The 17249-nt window shown below is 42.0% G+C and overlaps 2 protein-coding genes across 4 annotated transcripts; one reads left to right on the forward strand and one right to left on the reverse strand.

Moving 5' to 3' along the window:
• The first annotated feature begins 328 nt into the window (after window positions 1-328).
• LOC114882720 (chromatin assembly factor 1 subunit A) lies at window positions 329-11776 on the forward strand. The gene is made up of 10 exons (XM_029199680.2): window positions 329-602; window positions 699-790; window positions 873-1582; window positions 1670-1821; window positions 1909-2321; window positions 2392-2558; window positions 9835-9983; window positions 10068-10119; window positions 10189-10327; window positions 10424-11776. The coding sequence occupies exons 2-10, from the start codon at window positions 709-711 to the stop codon at window positions 11266-11268; spliced, it is 2709 nt and encodes a 902-aa protein (XP_029055513.1). The 5' UTR covers window positions 329-602; window positions 699-708; the 3' UTR covers window positions 11269-11776.
• Window positions 2687-9460, reverse strand: LOC114882721 (Wilms tumor protein homolog). Of its 3 annotated transcripts, none has more exons than XM_029199684.2 (5): window positions 9282-9460; window positions 4013-4274; window positions 3704-3931; window positions 3419-3564; window positions 2687-3331 (listed from the first exon to the last, which is right to left on the reverse strand). In XM_029199684.2, exons 2-5 carry the CDS (start codon window positions 4272-4274, stop codon window positions 3029-3031), a joined length of 939 nt encoding a protein of 312 aa, XP_029055517.1. In that variant the 5' UTR covers window positions 9282-9460; the 3' UTR covers window positions 2687-3028. The 3 variants fall into 3 exon arrangements, with proteins under 3 accessions (XP_029055517.1, XP_029055515.1, XP_029055514.1); XM_029199682.2 differs by lacking the exon at window positions 9282-9460 and adding an exon at window positions 8632-9275; XM_029199681.2 differs by lacking the exon at window positions 9282-9460 and adding an exon at window positions 4864-5473.
• Window positions 11777-17249: the final 5473 nt, after the last annotated feature.

Consider the following 17249-nt stretch of genomic DNA (forward strand, 5'->3'; position numbering starts at 1 on the left):
GCGGAGAAAATGGACAAAGCACTCTCTCCAAAATTGAGCGCCCTCTTGTCGATTTTTCAAAATATAAGTTTAGCCATCCCACTTTAAAAAAGTTGCAATTTACTTAAAATCTTGCTCATATGTTATTATAAATCTGTTTCTCATTTAACAGGCGTAAATTGATATAAAGAAAAGGTTTCTCATCGTTGAATTTGAAACTTTGGATCTACAAATCTAGTAAACCCTAGGTTTATGGATGTATGTACCATCCAGATGGATCCAGATGGATCTGTAGTCACTGCTATCGGGTATAATTTTATCCCTTCCACTGTTTTACTTTCCCGCGGATTTTCAGTCCAATTCTTATCCGGCAGTTATGCGCGTCCAACTTATTGTATTTGTGAAAGTAGTTCCTTAAATTATAAAACTTGTACAATTGTATATAACATTTCAATCTCGAAATTTATACGTATTAAATATATGATCGATTAATGTTTGCATTATTGTTGTTTGACTAATAAATTATTGTTTAGGTTATAGTAACATGCCATTGACAGATTTGTTGTAGATCTTGTCAGTCGTTGTTATGTTGTAAGAAAAAGTTTACAATTGAAAGCGTTTAGGTAAGACAAGGTTAAGGAATATAATTTTTTAGTCGTTTATTATTTTTATTCAGATATGGACTTTGGTCTGATTTTATTTTTTTTGCATTCTTAAAGACCTAATAAGATGAAAATGACGGATTCCAACGAAAAAGATGATTGTATCATTGAAGCGGTTACTCCGATCAGGACAAAGAAAATGAAACAAGGTACTTGTTTTTTAATTTCTGTGCTGTCATCAATGTAATTACAAATTAACTGACTTGTATACAATGTAAAATATTGTTTCAGCGCAATTACCATTTCAAATACGGAGTCCAATTCAATCACCAAATGTTATAAAAACTAAGAAGAGGAAGTTGTCATCACCTTCAGTGGGATGTAAAAGCCCAAAGGCAGTTAAAGTTTCCAAGCCAGCTTCAAATAAAAATGATGATAAAGTTGAAACAGTAAAGATGGATAGTAATGATATAGAAATTGTAGAAAGTATAGAAATTGAAAGTGTGAAGGAAAATACATCTAATAAAGTGAATGCTGCACAAAAATCTACAACTCCAACACAATTGTCAACCCAGCAGAAGAAAATAGAAAAACAGGATAAATCAAAATCTAACTGTTTAACAAAGTTTTTAAACAAGTCTGATACAAAAAAAGATGATGCTAATGATGATCAGGAAAATCCTTTGCTAGAGGAAAAAGATGAATCTGTTAATGAAAGCTTTGATACAGAAACGGATGCAAATGTATCACAGAAAGCAGAAGAACTAGTTGGGGCAGTTAATGACTCTTGCGATGTTGATTCTGATGTTGTAAATTTATCGTCGGATAGTAATGACAGAGGGGGTGACCATTTAAAGTCAAATACAGAACAAAGTATGAATTCTGACAATTTAAAAACTCCTAAGATAGATAAGATAAAGAAGACGAAATTAACACCTACGCAACAGGAAAAGAAATTATTAAGTATTAAGAAAAAGGAAGAGATGCAGAAACGGAGAAGGGTAAATTTGGAGTTTGTAATATTAATAATCATAAACAGTTTCTTCTTTTTCACAAGGGAATGATACATTCTATTATTTGTTTATCAGGAAAGAGAAATAAAATTAGAGGAAGATCGCAATAATCGGCGAAGAGAAAAGGAAATGAAGCGTAAAAAAAGGGAGGATAAGATAAAGGCAGAAAAAGAACAAAAATTGTTAGAAAGGAAAATGAGGGAACAGAAAAAGCAACAAGAAATTGAGTAGGAATATTTCTAATTTCTATGATTTCATTTATGTATGTTTAATCTTCATTGTGGAAATTGAAAATAACACGAATATAATTGCAGGCAAAAGCTGAAAGAGAAACAGGCTCGCGAGGAGGAGCGGAAAAAAAAGGAAGAGGAGAAAAGGAAGAAAGAGGAGGAAAAACTAGAAGCTGAGCGTAAAAAACAAAAAGCAGCATCAAATTTCACCAGTTTTTTCGTCACCAAGAAGCTAGAAAAATCTTTCCAAGAAGAAAGCACTATGGAAGTGAAAAATTTCATGCCTTTTGAAATAAAAGCGGACATGAAAATGGCTCCGATCTCTAGAAGAACTTTAAACAAGAAAGAGAAACTACTATTGGATGAAAAGTGTAATGAAGGAAATACGCAAATATCAGATTTGTATCTTAGCGAGATCAAAGATAAAAAGATCATTCCACGCAAATCAACAAAGACTTGGCCGCTTGAAGCAAAAGAGGACAGTGTAACCATATTAGGTAAGCATCGCGTTTACTTCAAAAAATGTATTGTACCGATTATCGTCAATTACTTTATGTTTACTTATAGACGATGAAAACGACGGCACGTCGAACATCGTGAATCAGAATATCGTCTTTGAAAAACATCGAGCAAAATTGCTTCAATTCTCTGAAAATCAACGGCCACCGTATTGGGGTACATGGAGAAAGCGGAGTCGCAATATTAAATCTCGAAAACCATTTTCAAGGGATACGGTAAGTCTTTGTATTTTATATTTTAAAGTTATGTTAGTTTTTCGCAAACACTTTGAGTTAACATATTACGGGCAAATCATACTTATGATCTTCAATTGATTAAAAGATATCCAATGAAAAAGACAAGATATTTTCAATGATATTTATTGTCACTTAAAAGTTTGTCATTTAATCTAGTCCAGTATCTTGAACCGTTTTAAAGGTAAACTACTCTCGTAGTATTGTTTAATCTCTTTTGTCTCGTTCGTTTGCTCTTCTTTCACACCGTCATCAAGACAGTCATTGAAAGAGCGTTTTCTATTTCATTCGGAACATTTACGGGAAAGGTGTTTGGCGAATTAGGATAGTCGGTGGTGTTTCAATTAAGTACATTAAAAGTAAGAAAGAAAGGAAGAGGGAGGAGGGAGGGAAAAATGGAGAAAAAATTCTTCGAGATACTGTCGTCGTAGAATCACACATTTATCATAGAGCTATATCTCCGTTGGCACAATGTTGTTCATCTTCCCTCCTCGTAGTCCTCTACCGGCGTGGAACAATGGATACGCGTTCTTTCTATGCACTTTGCGATGTTTGGCCAGATGGTCACTGCGTGCAAATCTCTTGGAACACATTTCGCAAGGGTACGGTTTCACTCCTGAATGAGAACGTCGATGCCTTGCCAGCTCGTCTGATCGACTGAAACGCCATCCGCATCCTGACCACGTGCAGGCGAATGGTTTTTCACCGGTGTGTCGACGGAGATGGGCTTTCAGGTGGGATGCTTTTGCGTACACCTGGATGGAATAAATAGGAAGACACTCTATGCGTTAATAAGAAAGGATATAGAAAATCTTGCTTTTATATTTCTCATGCGTACCTACCTTCACGCATCCTTGGTAAGTGCAAGGAAAACATCGGTCTTCAGCCGCGTTCGCGAAACTGCGATTAGTATAGTCATGAGTTGCCAATGCAGCAGCAGCAGCTGCTGATGAGATGAGATTCTCTTCTACCTGGTTATTATTGTAATCTATATTGAACAGAAGGTAATCGGTATCATCTAAAAAAGTCCAGTTCTTCATTCGAAATACCCTCTCTGCCTAAATTATCTCGTTTTCAACACGATATTCTGGTGTAAACGGTTATCTCTTACGGTGCTTGAAACTTACCAATTCCACTCGTTTCCATAGTATCATCGAGTGCTCTCAAATCGATGCCGAGCACCCATAATGGTTCTTCGTGTTGAAAGGTTTGCTGTGGATTCGGTAATGGCAGGTGTAGGAAACCCTCGCATCCTGCGGTACACAACGGTGTCCTTTCTGGAAGGCCAGAGTTCCAACTTTTGTCTAAACACCATTCCAGTTCCGAGTCTAATTCGCTCAGTTCACTCAGACAGCCTAATGATAGAGGTCGTTTTATTATATAAAATCTCTGCAAGATATATCGGAGCGTTAAATGGTTAATTAAGATCTACTTACCCGAGAGAGACGTAGAGGTGTTATCAGACCACTCGTTCCAGAAAGTCTTCGTCGGACAGGTCAGATCCGTGTAACACTGTATAGGATTGGCAAAATTATTCGAATGACTGTCGATAGTCTCTGAATAGTCACTGTGAGGTGTGGTTCTGCAAGAAGATGGTTCGTAGTCGCAGGAGACTGTGTTCGAGCTGGTGAACAGTTGCCTCTCGACACCGGTGTCCGTGGTTAATCCCAAAGCGGAGAACAACAGTTCGTCCGTCATCTGCGACAAGAGGAAAACGTATGATGAGCCGGAAAGTTGCAAAAAAAAAAAACAGAAGCACCGGGTTGTTCGTCTTGGATTAATCGCTGCTTTCTCGACGATACGAAACAATAAGAAGTCATGCGCCTCGAACGCTCTATATCTGTTGATTAACATTCAATTCTATTTTTGAGTTATCGGCGCCGAAAGAAAGAGGGAAATGTAAAACGCGACTAGATAGTTCTTGCTACTTTTATTTCTACTCTCAGATTTGATTTTTCAACGATTTTATGATCAGGTAATTACTATCTGTACATAAGTACATACAGTTTCAATTTTGTTCTCATTTTTTTTTTTTTCTTTTTCCTTGTAACATTTATGTCACACAGTGATGTTTGGACCTGATATCGAGGAAAGAACCACATGCTGTGATGTACTAATTTAAACGAAACATTATAGATAAGTGTTTTTGGTCATTTGCGTAGATATTTAATTAGCTGATAGTTCGACTAAGCTATCGCTAACTACTGTCCTTGTAATAAACGAGTCAAAAATTTGCTATCAGTTTTATAGTTGATATCAACTAATTTTCTTCGGTCTTTTTACTCACATCGTACATCGCAGCATCCTCTATCATCTTGTCACAATGCACCTTACAAAATTTCTGTTCTTCCAAAAACGAACAATACGCTTCGAGTCTCTTTCCTATTTTTTTTATTACTTTTCACCGTTGGTTTCTTTTTTATTTCAATTGCGTTACGCATGCAATTACTTGAGCATTAGTCACTGTCTTGACTTCCTCCGCGCATTATCACTTCCGAATGCCGGCGTTGCAAGGTTCCTGATACCAGGCGACAAGTAATTCAACGCTTCTTCCCAAAAAGTATCTTCCCAAAGATTCTCACAGTTCCTTCACTTTACTAAAAGGTAATAAATAATAAAAAAATTCTCTATTGTTCTCTGTAATTTTTCTAAATCGATCATCCAGAACTTTGGTCGCTGCTTTGGTAGAAAAGCATAGACGGTCGGGAGGAAAGCACGTTGAACGCGTTGAACGCGTGGCGAAGAGTCGCTCGATTCACCCTGACGAACCCTCTCGAACCCTCTCGGTAGCTTCGCGATCGAGGGACGCGTGGAGACTGCAGCGACTGGATGATCTCGATCCAGAAAAGACGCAAACGAGTCTCGTGTGACAAGGCACACGGCCCGAGATAATCGAGGCTGTGCCACCCGGTGACGGCACCGGCCATCTCTCCCAAGGGATCGAGGCGGCCGATCCCAGAACATCGGCAGGCGCGACAGCGAAACGGCTTCCTGGCTAATTGGACGGTTAACAACTCGTTTATTTACCATTACCACCTAACCCCTCCGCTGATAATTAGCCTATCGTCAGATTTCTGCGAGACCAGTAGAATTGCACAAATCTCATCCTATTTTATCAGGATGTATTCTTCTATTCACGGCTTACAACCCGGAAATTTGAAGCTCTTTGAATCCTCCTTCTTCGAGGGTCCAGATCGTATTTGGAGAACGTTGGAGCACGTGGCCCCTTGTCGAATCGATAGCCATGAGTTCTTGGTTTTTTCCTCGTAACAAATTTGCGGGTCGGTCAACCTCTTCTGCAGCACGCTTCTTCCAACTTTTTTCTTCATTATTTCTGTAACGAACTGGTGTAGATTGTTGTTCACCCTTTCGATACATCGGCGCCTCTTTTTTCTCGCAAAAATCTCTGTTACTGTAGACACTTTCGAGGTCTATGTTGTATACGACATAATAGCGACATCGATATAGTACGATGACTTTGACCTAGAGCAACGAAAAGAAGCAACACCGATAAAATGGTTGGAAGTCAGTGGCACCAACGAGAGTGAATCGCTTGTAGTACGTTTATCCGTGTCGAGGAAGGCTGACCTTAGATACCGTGTACATATTTTGCATTCAATTCAAAGAAGTCAAGAACACGGGCTGCAGCTAAGAAACGCGATGCAATGTCTTGACCTTGCGTTCATGAAGTTTTATGGCTTTTGTTTCAATAATATAATCTATGTCTTGCTTTTATGTTTTTCCTTCGATTCTGCAATTGTATTAACTAGATCGTTGGCACTTGTTATTTGAAAGCACAAGACAACGTGACCCATCCTGGATGGAGGGAGAAAGAGCTTCATACAGGGTTAGAATTGAAGCAAAAGAATAAGGGTGGAGGATATAATCGGCTTATAACTGGCACGGCGCTAATGGATCTAATTACGCGTTCGCGCGCGTTATGAAAAACAGACCACCACTCGTCGACATCGATCTATCGATGTCTCTTTATCAATATGTCGGATTCATTGCGAGATGCTTGTATCTTTTACGCAAACGATCCGTTACGCTTTTGGGAATGAACGAGGAAATCCCAAATCGCATCAATATCGTAATTCAAGATAATGAAGTTTAGGAATTTTTGACATTCCAAATTAGAAATTTACATTCATATTATTGGATTAATTCTTCGCTTTTAAACGTTACCACCTAATAATTTATTTATTTATCTTTTTACATCTTCTAATTTTTCATGTTGATTGTAGATTTTCCATCTTCAGCGTTTCATATGGTAGGTTTTCCATGAAATACGTGCGTTGTGACAGATAACAAAGTGTTTATCTAATGACGCATTTGAAATGCCTCGTCGTTTGTAGCCGGTCGATTGAAATGTCAGAAATTCATCTGACTTTGCCGCGAAGATTGCGCGGTATCTACCCTCGGGAGAGATTTATTAATTGCGGCCCGTTGCGTCACTTTGCACACCGATAAATAATAATTAAAAAAAAAAAGTTTGCGATTCAATTTGCTCGTCGCGATCGCAACGCGTATCTTCGTATCGCTCGAGCCACTTTCTTTTTCTTCCCTTTCTTTCAGATTTCACACTTCGAATCGTCGAGGTGTTTGCTCGAATCAAATTTATTGAAACCACATGTATGTACATCTGATTATTCAAATGAGTTTGAAACATTCCACTTCTCCTTCTTTTTTATATTCAATTTTTCCTTTAAAATCACCATCTTAGGGTTACTCGTGAATCAGCAGTGTTAATTCTAAATTTTTCGAATACGGATTCAATTCCTTTCTACTAGAACAATTCTGTAGTTGGTCTCGGAATTTCTTAGAAGTTCACTGATTTATCGATTCTGCTATCATGGTATTGTCAGTGTTTTGTCAGTGAAATTTGAAAGGGTTGCAGTATTGAACCGTACATTGCTCAATGTTTACTATAATTGAAAAAAAAAAGAAGGAAAAATTGTTTACATACTGTACATTTTATTACGACATCTTTAATAAGCTATCTCATAATCGATTCATAATTGTGAATGTTACATGCCATTAATCATGGTATCAGCGTTATCGCTTGAAACCATTAACACCAAAAGCGTATATCAATAGAGCTACATATGTATCTATATAAATTGAACGTATTTAATCGCTCGTGTTCTCTCTATCGACTGATTACAAGGACTAAAGTTCCCTTCTTTTTCATCAGTAAATACATGTATAAATGTCGAAAATTGCTAGTTTAATAGAGTTTCGAGGAGACAGAAAGAGGGATCGTTGGAGTGCGTGCAGCAGGGACCGAATATATTCGGAAATAAATCAATTCGACACAGAGGGATTTAATCTCCGGTGTGCAACGACGAGGAGCACCGGGCATAATCTTAATGGAGCATAAAACAGCCATTACAGATGGCCCGGCGGGTGACAACACGCTGTAAATAATGTGTGTACACCGCATCAGTCAGACAACGTTCCACTGTTACCCTCTGGCTCTTGTTACGGCTCATGCAACCCTTCAAACTAGGGATTCCTTTTTCTATCAACCTCTAGAAAGAAACCAGTTGAATTTGAAATTTATTTTCTTCGAGATTCGATACGTTTGATTCTGCCTATTGCCACTATGTTTTCAATTGGCTCTTTATCAAAATGATGATAAACTGACCGTGGAATTGAGGCTGTATCTTCGGGTTTATGAACTTTCACAGCATTTCTTGATTAGGATTGTAATTCCTTTGATACATATATTCTTTTAAGTTACCATTTAATAAAGTCGAGTGGTCTCTCCTAGAGGCGTGAAGACCGAAGACGAAACAGTATGGAGGTAGCCGAACATAATTTTTCGAGATACGTTTTATCGCCCCTTAAAAGGTACTGAACTCGATACAGATCGTCGAAACAGAGCAACCATGCTTGAAAAAAAAATCAAGTGCTCTGTCAACGCTGACATGGATGGTGTTGACGGTGTTTCGATGATCTTGTCACAAGTTTACGATATTTTTGCCGCTTGTCTCGTACATAGCAAAGACTATTTTTTAATATAAAATAAAAATGGCAGAAAGGGGGCACTCACCTTTACTAGGCTGCCGTAAGCTGCACCCCGCGTCTCGTATTTTTTTTTCGCGAACAAGCGTCGGCAAGTTTTCCGCGTTACGTATCAAACACCTTCGAGTCACCGATCATCCACGATATTACGTTTCCTTTTCAATAATAAATGAACGTCTCGAGATGGTCTTGTAATTGATGTCCGCTCGGGGATGAAATGGACGTTGATATATCGAGGGAAGGTATCGTTCGGCGTTCGGCACAAAGAGAAAACCCGACGATTTATTGACTTTTTCGGCGGCGTTCTGCACGATCCACGGGACCGTGGATTGCGTTTTATTATACGCGACGAGACGGCTCCGTTTTGTCGTCTTGGAAATTGATCGACGCGAATCACGCGTTCGAAGAAACCTTTTCGCTAGCGGAACAGGGTGATCGTTAAATCCTCGGAGTAATATTTGAATTGGCCGCGGTATCGTATTAAATAGACGGGTCAAAAATAGCTACTAATATAAGCTACCAAGTTGCGTTCACTTTGATCGCGATTTTTCGCAAGAAACCATAAGGCTTAACAACGTTAATCACCATCGAATCAAATTTGATAATTTTTCACAAGGGAAACGACACGATTATTCCGTGTCCCTTTGTTTCTCAACTATTATAGAACATTATTTTCACCTTCAACACATATCCTTGAATCTTCACTGATAATTAAAATCCCAAATGATTTGGAAATTTTCTACACCATCGAGTCGAAGATTATTTCGACTTTCTTTTTTTATTTCTATGTAGTTGAGGCGGGTGTAGAAAGAGTATAGAGAGTATCTACATTTTGAGAGCACCGATTCGTTCGCGAATATCGCTCGGAGACTAAAGAGAATCGGAGAGGAGCAGCACGTGCGTTAGAGGCTGGGACGGCTAGCGAGATATCGCTCGTCAAGGAAGTCGCATTGATACCGACGTCCTGCTTAATCACGGCAGACTTCAGTAAAATCCAGTGGCCGTGATCATAACTAAAATAAAACCGCATGGAAAACGGACGATAATGACTTTTAATGAATTCCTATCCACCTTGATTTTAACCCGTTGAAATCATGAAAATGTAGAGGACCCTTGATGGGTGGGCCCAAGTCATTCGCCTCTGCACTCTCTTATATTTCAGTTTACGGATAGAAGGTCAATTAGAGATTTTCAGAACAGATAGTATTTATGTTTTCTTTTTTTCTTTCAGAAATGGTTCAATTACGAAATCGATTCAGACGAAGAGTGGGAAGAGGAAGAGCCAGGCGAGTCTCTGCATGGTTCAGAGGAAGAAAAAGATGAAGAGAATCCAGAGGACAACGAGTACGACGTTGACAATGAATTTATGGTCCCTCACGGGTAAGCCAAACAATGATTTGGATAAGAGAAGGAAATATACGGTAATTTTATTCACCTACAATCTTCCTATTTTTAATAATTCAGATATTTGTCGAACGAAGAGGTCAGAGCCGATGAAGAAGACGAGGAAGATATGGTATACAATATGTTTCTATGCATATAAAATATTTCTATCTTTTGCTTAACATATTTTTATTTTTCATAGAATCCTCAAACACAAAAGTTCAAGTTGAAAGTTCTAGGCCAACAGTTCGAATCCGAAAGGAGTACAAAGACATCAAAATTGAAACCGAAAATAATTGGTTGCATTTGGAGAGGACATAACAATGAATTTCCACCAAATGGTGAATATTCCTTCGCTCCATCCATCTTTGCTCTTTACTCAGTTGACCTTAAACAAATGTTGTCTTTAATTACATTTGCTGTTCTCTTGTTTGCAGTGCCTGAAAGAACGAGAGAATTCTTGACAGCCCACGAAGCCTGGGTACGTCAGATACCGGTGGCACTACCAGTCATAACTGAAAACGAAACAATGAACCCCACCGAGTGCGGTACACCCTCGCAGCAGCCGGCACTATCGAGTTCGAGGAAGAGTCAAGTTCCTGAAGCAGTGCTACCCGACTTGATCCGGCTGCTTCACGGAAACGTGCACGGTAAAAAGTTCCTTGTAAAAGAGTTTCTCGCTTATTTAAATAAGGAGGGCGAAAGCGAGTATCAAATGTCGAAAGCTAGACTGATGAAAAAGATTTGCGAAATTGGTAAATGGATGATGTGCTCTGAGGAGGGACCTATGCATCTGAAGGCTTGTTGGTACGTTTCTGAAGAAGTTAGGAAGGAGTATATGAAGGAGGACCTCCCTTTACCGAACCAGTGGTCGTACACCCTGACTCCGAAGCGGAGGTCAATTTTCAACGAGGCCACAGAGAAACTGGAGAAAGAAGACAAGGATAAAGAGAAGAAGAACGTGTCTCTGATCACTCAGTTTACAAAAAAGATCAGTCAAGAAGAGATGAAGAAACACTTAAACGCTAGTCCTGTTGAAACTACTGCACAGAACAGTACGGCTTCTTCTTCACTTTCGGTTAAACCTGTTGGAGGGAAAGCTCCAAAGAGAGCGACCTTCATCACCCTCAGCAAAGGGGGTGAGCCGGTTTCCAAGGTGTCAAAGGAGAGTTTATCGAGAACCGTCAGCACCGAAACAAAGAAAAGAAAGTCTGATGAAGTAATAATTTTAGATTCTTCGGAAGACGATAATGTTAAGGTCGAAAAGAAAAAGAAGAAATAGAAGCCTGTGATAACACGAAGGTTGCTAGTATCTTTATGAAATGAGTGCATACAGATGAAAAAGATGCACTATTAAAATATAACGTTCTAACAAAAAATGCATCTGATCTTGAAAAAGAAACTGTACATACTCCAATTGTAATTGATAAGTAGAATTGAAATTATTAAGACTTTAGAAGCTGTTTACGTGGACTGCGCGCTGAAAGGTGAAGTTAAGTTTGGGGAATCGAGATGATTAATTATTTTTGTAACTCAGTAATATTTTCATATTATTACCTACTATTTAAACGTGCCGGTACGATTTTGTATAAAGTTCTAAACTATTTTCTATTTTTATAGTATTCATATGATGTGTATTTAATACTATAGTACTGTAGTACTATAGTTTCTCCTGTGCCTTAAATAAGAAAAGAAAAGAAAAATATCTATTTAATTAGCAGCTTATCTCTGATATTTGGCAATATTATAGTCGTCATTGTTTTGTTGAATAAACCATAATATCATTTAAATGTTGTAGGCTCAAAATTGGTGTACAATTTCTGAACTTCCTATACTCGCCGCTAGGGGGATCAGTGCGATATCTACTTTCTCGCAAGTACCCGCTGAACTTGACCACTTCCAAATTACTCTCTTGTTAGTGGGCCAACTAAAATTACAAAGACTTTTAGGTGTAAATAGATTTTAGATTCCACTAACAGACTCTGGACAAAATCATTCCCTCTTCCCTCCATCTCCTAACATAATTATCCAGTACTAATCCATAATCCCAATTATTTCAGATGAATCCAGCCTAGAAAATCAGCAAGACTATTTCCTAGATCGTATCAATATCATTTCAAGGTCCCATAAATCCCATCAAATTCTACGATTGTCCGAAAGAGGTCCTTTGAAATGTCGCCGCAAGTCTTAGCCAATGAGGAGGAGGGTGCTGGCAGAGCAGCCGGGACCTGCGGAGGTCGTGTCTCTGTGTATATTAATGAGAGGATAGAGAGGCGGTCAGCTCGTCGTGGAAGCTCGGATCTCGGCTCTGGACTCGAGAGATAGGGTCCGCAATGGAGAGAGGTTAGCGGAGTCCTCCCACCAGCACCCTGTCGGACGCGAGACGACGAAGAGGAATACGGACAAGGAGGAGGACGCAGGGTGGGTCTCCACCCTAGAACCAGGATGGAGGGAGGACGTCGTCGGGTCACGAGAAGCGATCGGAGGGAAGGAGAAAGATGGAAAGGCGGCGGCGGCGGCGGCGGCATGGGACGGAGAAAAGAGAGAAACGGACGGTGTGCGAGTGACGGCTGGGAGAGGATGTCGGTAGAGAGGAGGCGACGGAGGACGAGAGACCAAGAGGAAAACGGTGGTCGAGAGTAGAGGGACTGGGAGGGGGTGCAAAGAGAAGCAACCGGGAGAGAAAGCGAGAGAGATCTCTGGAGCCCACGTAGGAGACGTTCAATACTGTAGCAACGACGCTGAGCCAACGCCATTGGCTACCATTTTCTCTCTGTACCTTCTAGGCATACACCTTGTACTCTCCATTCCGGTCTATTCTACTTTATTCTCCCCGTTCCAGCTATCTCCGTCTTACCCCGCCACCATTACTGCCTCTGTTGCCGTTGCTGCTGCACGATGCTCCATGCAGCCGTCGTCAGGGCTTCCAGGTACACTACCTGGAACCTTGTATTCTCCTAATGACACCAGCTCCATTTCTCATCCCCTTGACTAGACATTGCCGAATTTACGAAGGTAATTTGATGTAATTTGATAGGACTGCTGAAATAAAGTGTGCCCGCATAGGACATGGAAGGCAGTAGTCTTGTAGTTGATCGCGTATATTCACGGAGCGGTTGTAAGCGCGCGTTACGCCGTGATCCGGTCGTTCACGGATCCTTATGATTACGGCAGCGAACCGCGGGGAAAGTTTCGAGGCGGGACACGGATCGAGCCGGCAATCATCCCGGGGAATAGGGAGTTTCGTGCCGATTGCAGGTCGGGGTACAGCGTAGCATCATCATCGCGGTAGCTATCGAGCTGCGCCTAGGCTTACGCAACGGCCCGGCCGGCTGCATTTATCTAGACGTGACGGCTAGCAGCGAGGCCAGGTAGCAGCTTTCGGCCTTAGCATAATTGCCCGTAAAAGCCCGGGTAATACGTCTATTACGCCGATGCCTCTGTACACGGCTACTGACAGAGGGCATCAATCCTGCCCCCGAGTATTCAATTAGCTCTATCTACCTTTACCCCTCTGGCAGTGAGAAACCGGCATTCTAACGTTTCTCCCTATCTCTACTTTCTTCTCTTACCTTGATTTCCTCCATTTCCTCCATTTCCTCGATTTTTTATCCTGCCACAAAGTATTGTCGGCTTGGACTGATCTATCGCGCGAATACCCGGACACGACAGCTTGTAAATACTCTTCTAGCGAAGGAAAATCGAGCAAGATTTCCTTGCTTTCTTATTACTTCTTTTCTCTCAAGATTTCCTGATCCTCGATTTGCAAATTGCAGTCGCACCAAAATCAGCGATTTACATTTTGACGCCAAGGAAACAGCGTAACCCCCTGATAAAACAATCCTGAGATAACATCAGTTCCGATCGCGAGAGACGTTCGAGTTAAGAGGTTAATCTCAGCGTAGGTGGAAGGTTCTGCTTTACCCCGGAAATAATCGAGATTCAGCAGGGATGTAAGTTTTCGCGGAACGCGGGAGGATTGGAAATTTCGCCGAAGGATAAAAAATTATGAAAATCCTCGGCCTCGGTCGGCTGCACCTGCCGTCCTGTCTCGAGTTTTCCGCGGCTAGTCGAGGGGTGGCCCCGGCGAACAGATTAAGCTTTAGCCAAGAGATTTATGGGCGAGCGTGTAACGAGCAACTTTTTCATGCGATGCGAGCGCCAGGGTTAGCCTGCGGGGGTGGGATTAGCATAAGATCCAGCAGCTGCAGAGCTCGCGCGACGCGAAACCTACGGCTTCTCCTCTCTTATTCTCAGGAACGTTGCCCATTTCCATCTTAACAAACTATTGTCAAACGATATTTGTCATAGAATTTGATATTTTATTATTCGGGTTACACGCGTCGCGTCGACTAGAAAGCAAGAGAGAAGAGAAAAAGACGAAGAAGAGGTAGAAACTCGAGCGGGTCTCGTGCGGCCGCGGATCAGTTACGCATAATAGGAGGCTCCTTCGCCCCCGAAGGTTCGTGTTGCCCGTTGGTTAGAGTTGGCTCGATTCCCGTGTACCAGCGAGAAGAAAAAAGTCGGCGAGATGCAAGGCGTAGCGTGAGAACTGTCGGAGAGCCGGCAGCGGCTGCTGCTGCTTGCCGCCTCTTTGGGACGTTACGCTCGCGTGAAATCCCAAATGTAGATATCGTCTGGTAACGAAGACGCGTCCTAGATCCCGGGAAAAACTCACGGAATCCAAACGAAACGAGTGCCTCCGTGCACGCTACCTGCCAGCCTCGCCGATACGCCTCTCGAGCCCCATCTTCCGCTATCTCAGGCTTCGGGGAACGTTTCTAACTCTATTTTTCATTATTTTATTTCTGGCTTAGGATATTTCGTCTTGTTAATATTCTACAATTTTTTCTAATCTTTAGTATCAACTTGGATGGATGAAAAGAATCGAATGCTCGTCACTATCCGTAACCCCATACGTAGTTGTCTTTCTCCTCGTTCTCCACCCAACAACCCCCTTCAAGCACTTGAACGCACTTCAAGCTTCCCATCCCCGATTCATCCCGTCCCGAACATTATTCGAAGGAAGATCCATCTCCATAATGGCCCCCCTTTTCCACGTCCCCTTCTGCCTTCTCACACGCCCGATCCGCATTGTGTATACACCCTGTTGAAAATTCACGAGCACCCTGTTTGCGCGGGTGGTTGAATGTGGCCGATTCGCGATTACGAGCCACGATATAGACGTTTGATTCGTCGAAGACGACCCTAAGGGTGGAAACGTCGGCAATGACAGAAGCTTTTTGACAGGGTTACCGAAATGATTGAGATGTGGCTACTGTTGAAAAAGAAAATGGTAAAGGAGGAGATTTTTTTTCCGGATGACCATCAACAGAGATTAGTATTTTAATCTTCGGAAGATATTTCGTAACTATTGCAATTTTTTATAACGCTAGTTATAGTTTGTAAAAATAGTGCGAGGTATACCTATTCGCAGGATCTCGAGGCCATCGCTAGCGGTGGAAAACGTAGTACGAAGAAGGAGAACCGACAGGGTGGAGGTGGGTAGTTGGTGGTAATATATCACCCTCTTGTCGTCTGTGAGACGCGAGTAAGCCTGTCGGCCAGTACCCACCTCCTTCTGTTCCTCGGCTAGTCCAACCTCCTCCTCCTCTTTCTCCTCCTCTGACGAAGGTGCAAGAGGGAATCGATATCTGGGTACATTCGCGAGCAACTCACGCCGACCAGTAGCATCTCCGATTATTAGATGCTGCTTGGTATTTTCAGAAGAAATCAACTACTCCGATGCTTTAGTTCAACATTTTTATTTCATTTTTAATTACATCATGTAATATAAATGATAATAATAATCGTCTTGATTGTGAAATAGACGCGTAGAACAGTTGACGCCATAGCAGATGAGCTCGAAAATTACTTATTAAATGGATCAGAAAGCGATCGATCGTTCACTCGCGTCGAACCCCCGGGGGGTGAAACCGCTCAAAGCGATCGAACTTTATGGCACACCGTGTCTGTTCCCGACAACCGGATGTCAATGCAACCGGTAGCAAAGGGTCACGCTACGATGCGCCGGAGAAGCAGAAAATTTACAGCAAATACGCTTATCGACGTTGCAACTGGTTAGATCGTACTCTTCCACCACCCTCGGGCGTATAACTAGCAACCCCTCTGGCTAACCTGCTGCTACCATCATAATTTCTTCGACATGGATCAGAGTAGCAGTTACAGATGTAGCGAATGGAACGACTGTGTTTAAATGAAGTTTTGACAGGTGTGTAAACCCTTGGGATATTAAGACTGACGTGGTAATTGGATACCACGTAAATTTAAGGAGGAAATTTTCGAATAGAGGAACAGACTCGTGGTGAATCACTGTAAACCCAAGCAAGTGCAATTTTTTGTTTGTTCCTTTGAAAAGTCGAAGCAGACGGGGATGGAGCGAGAGGAGAGGAAGACAGAAGGGAAGAAGGAAAAACGAGAGACACCGGAAAGGGAAGAGGCGAACGGAGAAAGGAGGAAGGAGGTCGGATGAAGGCGTGGGTGGATGAGACGGAGGTTGTAGAAGCGTGGATCGATGTGTCGCCCGCGTGTCCAGCGGTCACAAGCGCTTGCGCCCTGCCGACCCCTGTCCTCCAGCACGTCGTCAGCCTTCCTGATTCGCCGAACTCGGTGACAGTCCTCTCGATTGTCACTCGCAGCACCACCCTCCGCTTCCGTTTTCTCCTTTCAACCCCACTCTCCTACTACCATTTCTCTCCTCCGTCGTGCTACCTCTTTTCAAGTTGGCTGCTTCTGTTAACCAACCCCGGCCTTCGCGAATTCCAACTCGGACTCGAACTCGAACTCGCGACAGATTCTACCCCTCGGTCACCGCCCTTCGTGGGTGGGGCCCGGAACTACGATTATATAGTACCTTCTTCCCCTGAACCCCCCTTTGCTGTTGCTTCTGCTCCTGCTCTTTCCTTTTTATCTTTTGCACGTTGATTTTTCTCTTTTCTGGTTGATTTTTAGGGTTGGGTTCCAAAGTTCCAAATATAGTACGAGTAACGAAAAGCAATCGAACACAAAAGTGCGCCGGAATAAGTTAAGATATTTTTGAAGGATCCGTAGGCAAATGTCGCGTCGGTGATCGAGCGATTACGTTGATTGGCCGGGAAAGTGGCCGGAGCGGCGTTGAGAATTGCGAGTGGAAAGCGTTCGTCTGCTTGCGGCGACGCTCTTCACAGCACGGATTCGTTCTCGGAATGTCGTCGTGCTGTGTCGTCCGCTGCAGGGCGACGCCAGCGACAGCGGCGATTGGTC

This window comes from Osmia bicornis, chromosome 4, assembly GCF_907164935.1.
Source record: "Osmia bicornis bicornis chromosome 4, iOsmBic2.1, whole genome shotgun sequence".
Lineage (NCBI taxonomy): Eukaryota > Metazoa > Arthropoda > Insecta > Hymenoptera > Megachilidae > Osmia > Osmia bicornis.

What these genes read in the sequence shown, in the direction of transcription:
- LOC114882721 (XM_029199681.2), bottom strand. Translation starts at nt 4,890, where the DNA reads ATGATAGAGGATGCTGCGATGTACGAT. An exon ending in TATGGAAACGAGTGGAATTG is followed by an intron (nt 3,565 to 3,703) that starts GTAAGTTTCAAG and finishes TGTTCAATATAG; the next exon opens with ATTACAATAATAACCAGGTA. An exon ending in CTTACCAAGGATGCGTGAAG is followed by an intron (nt 3,332 to 3,418) that starts GTAGGTACGCAT and finishes TATTCCATCCAG; the next exon opens with GTGTACGCAAAAGCATCCCA.
- LOC114882720 (XM_029199680.2), top strand. Translation starts at nt 709, where the DNA reads ATGAAAATGACGGATTCCAACGAAAAAGATGATTGTATCATTGAAGCG. An exon ending in AGATGCAGAAACGGAGAAGG is followed by an intron (nt 1,583 to 1,669) that starts GTAAATTTGGAG and finishes TTTGTTTATCAG; the next exon opens with GAAAGAGAAATAAAATTAGA. An exon ending in GAATTTATGGTCCCTCACGG is followed by an intron (nt 9,984 to 10,067) that starts GTAAGCCAAACA and finishes TTAATAATTCAG; the next exon opens with ATATTTGTCGAACGAAGAGG.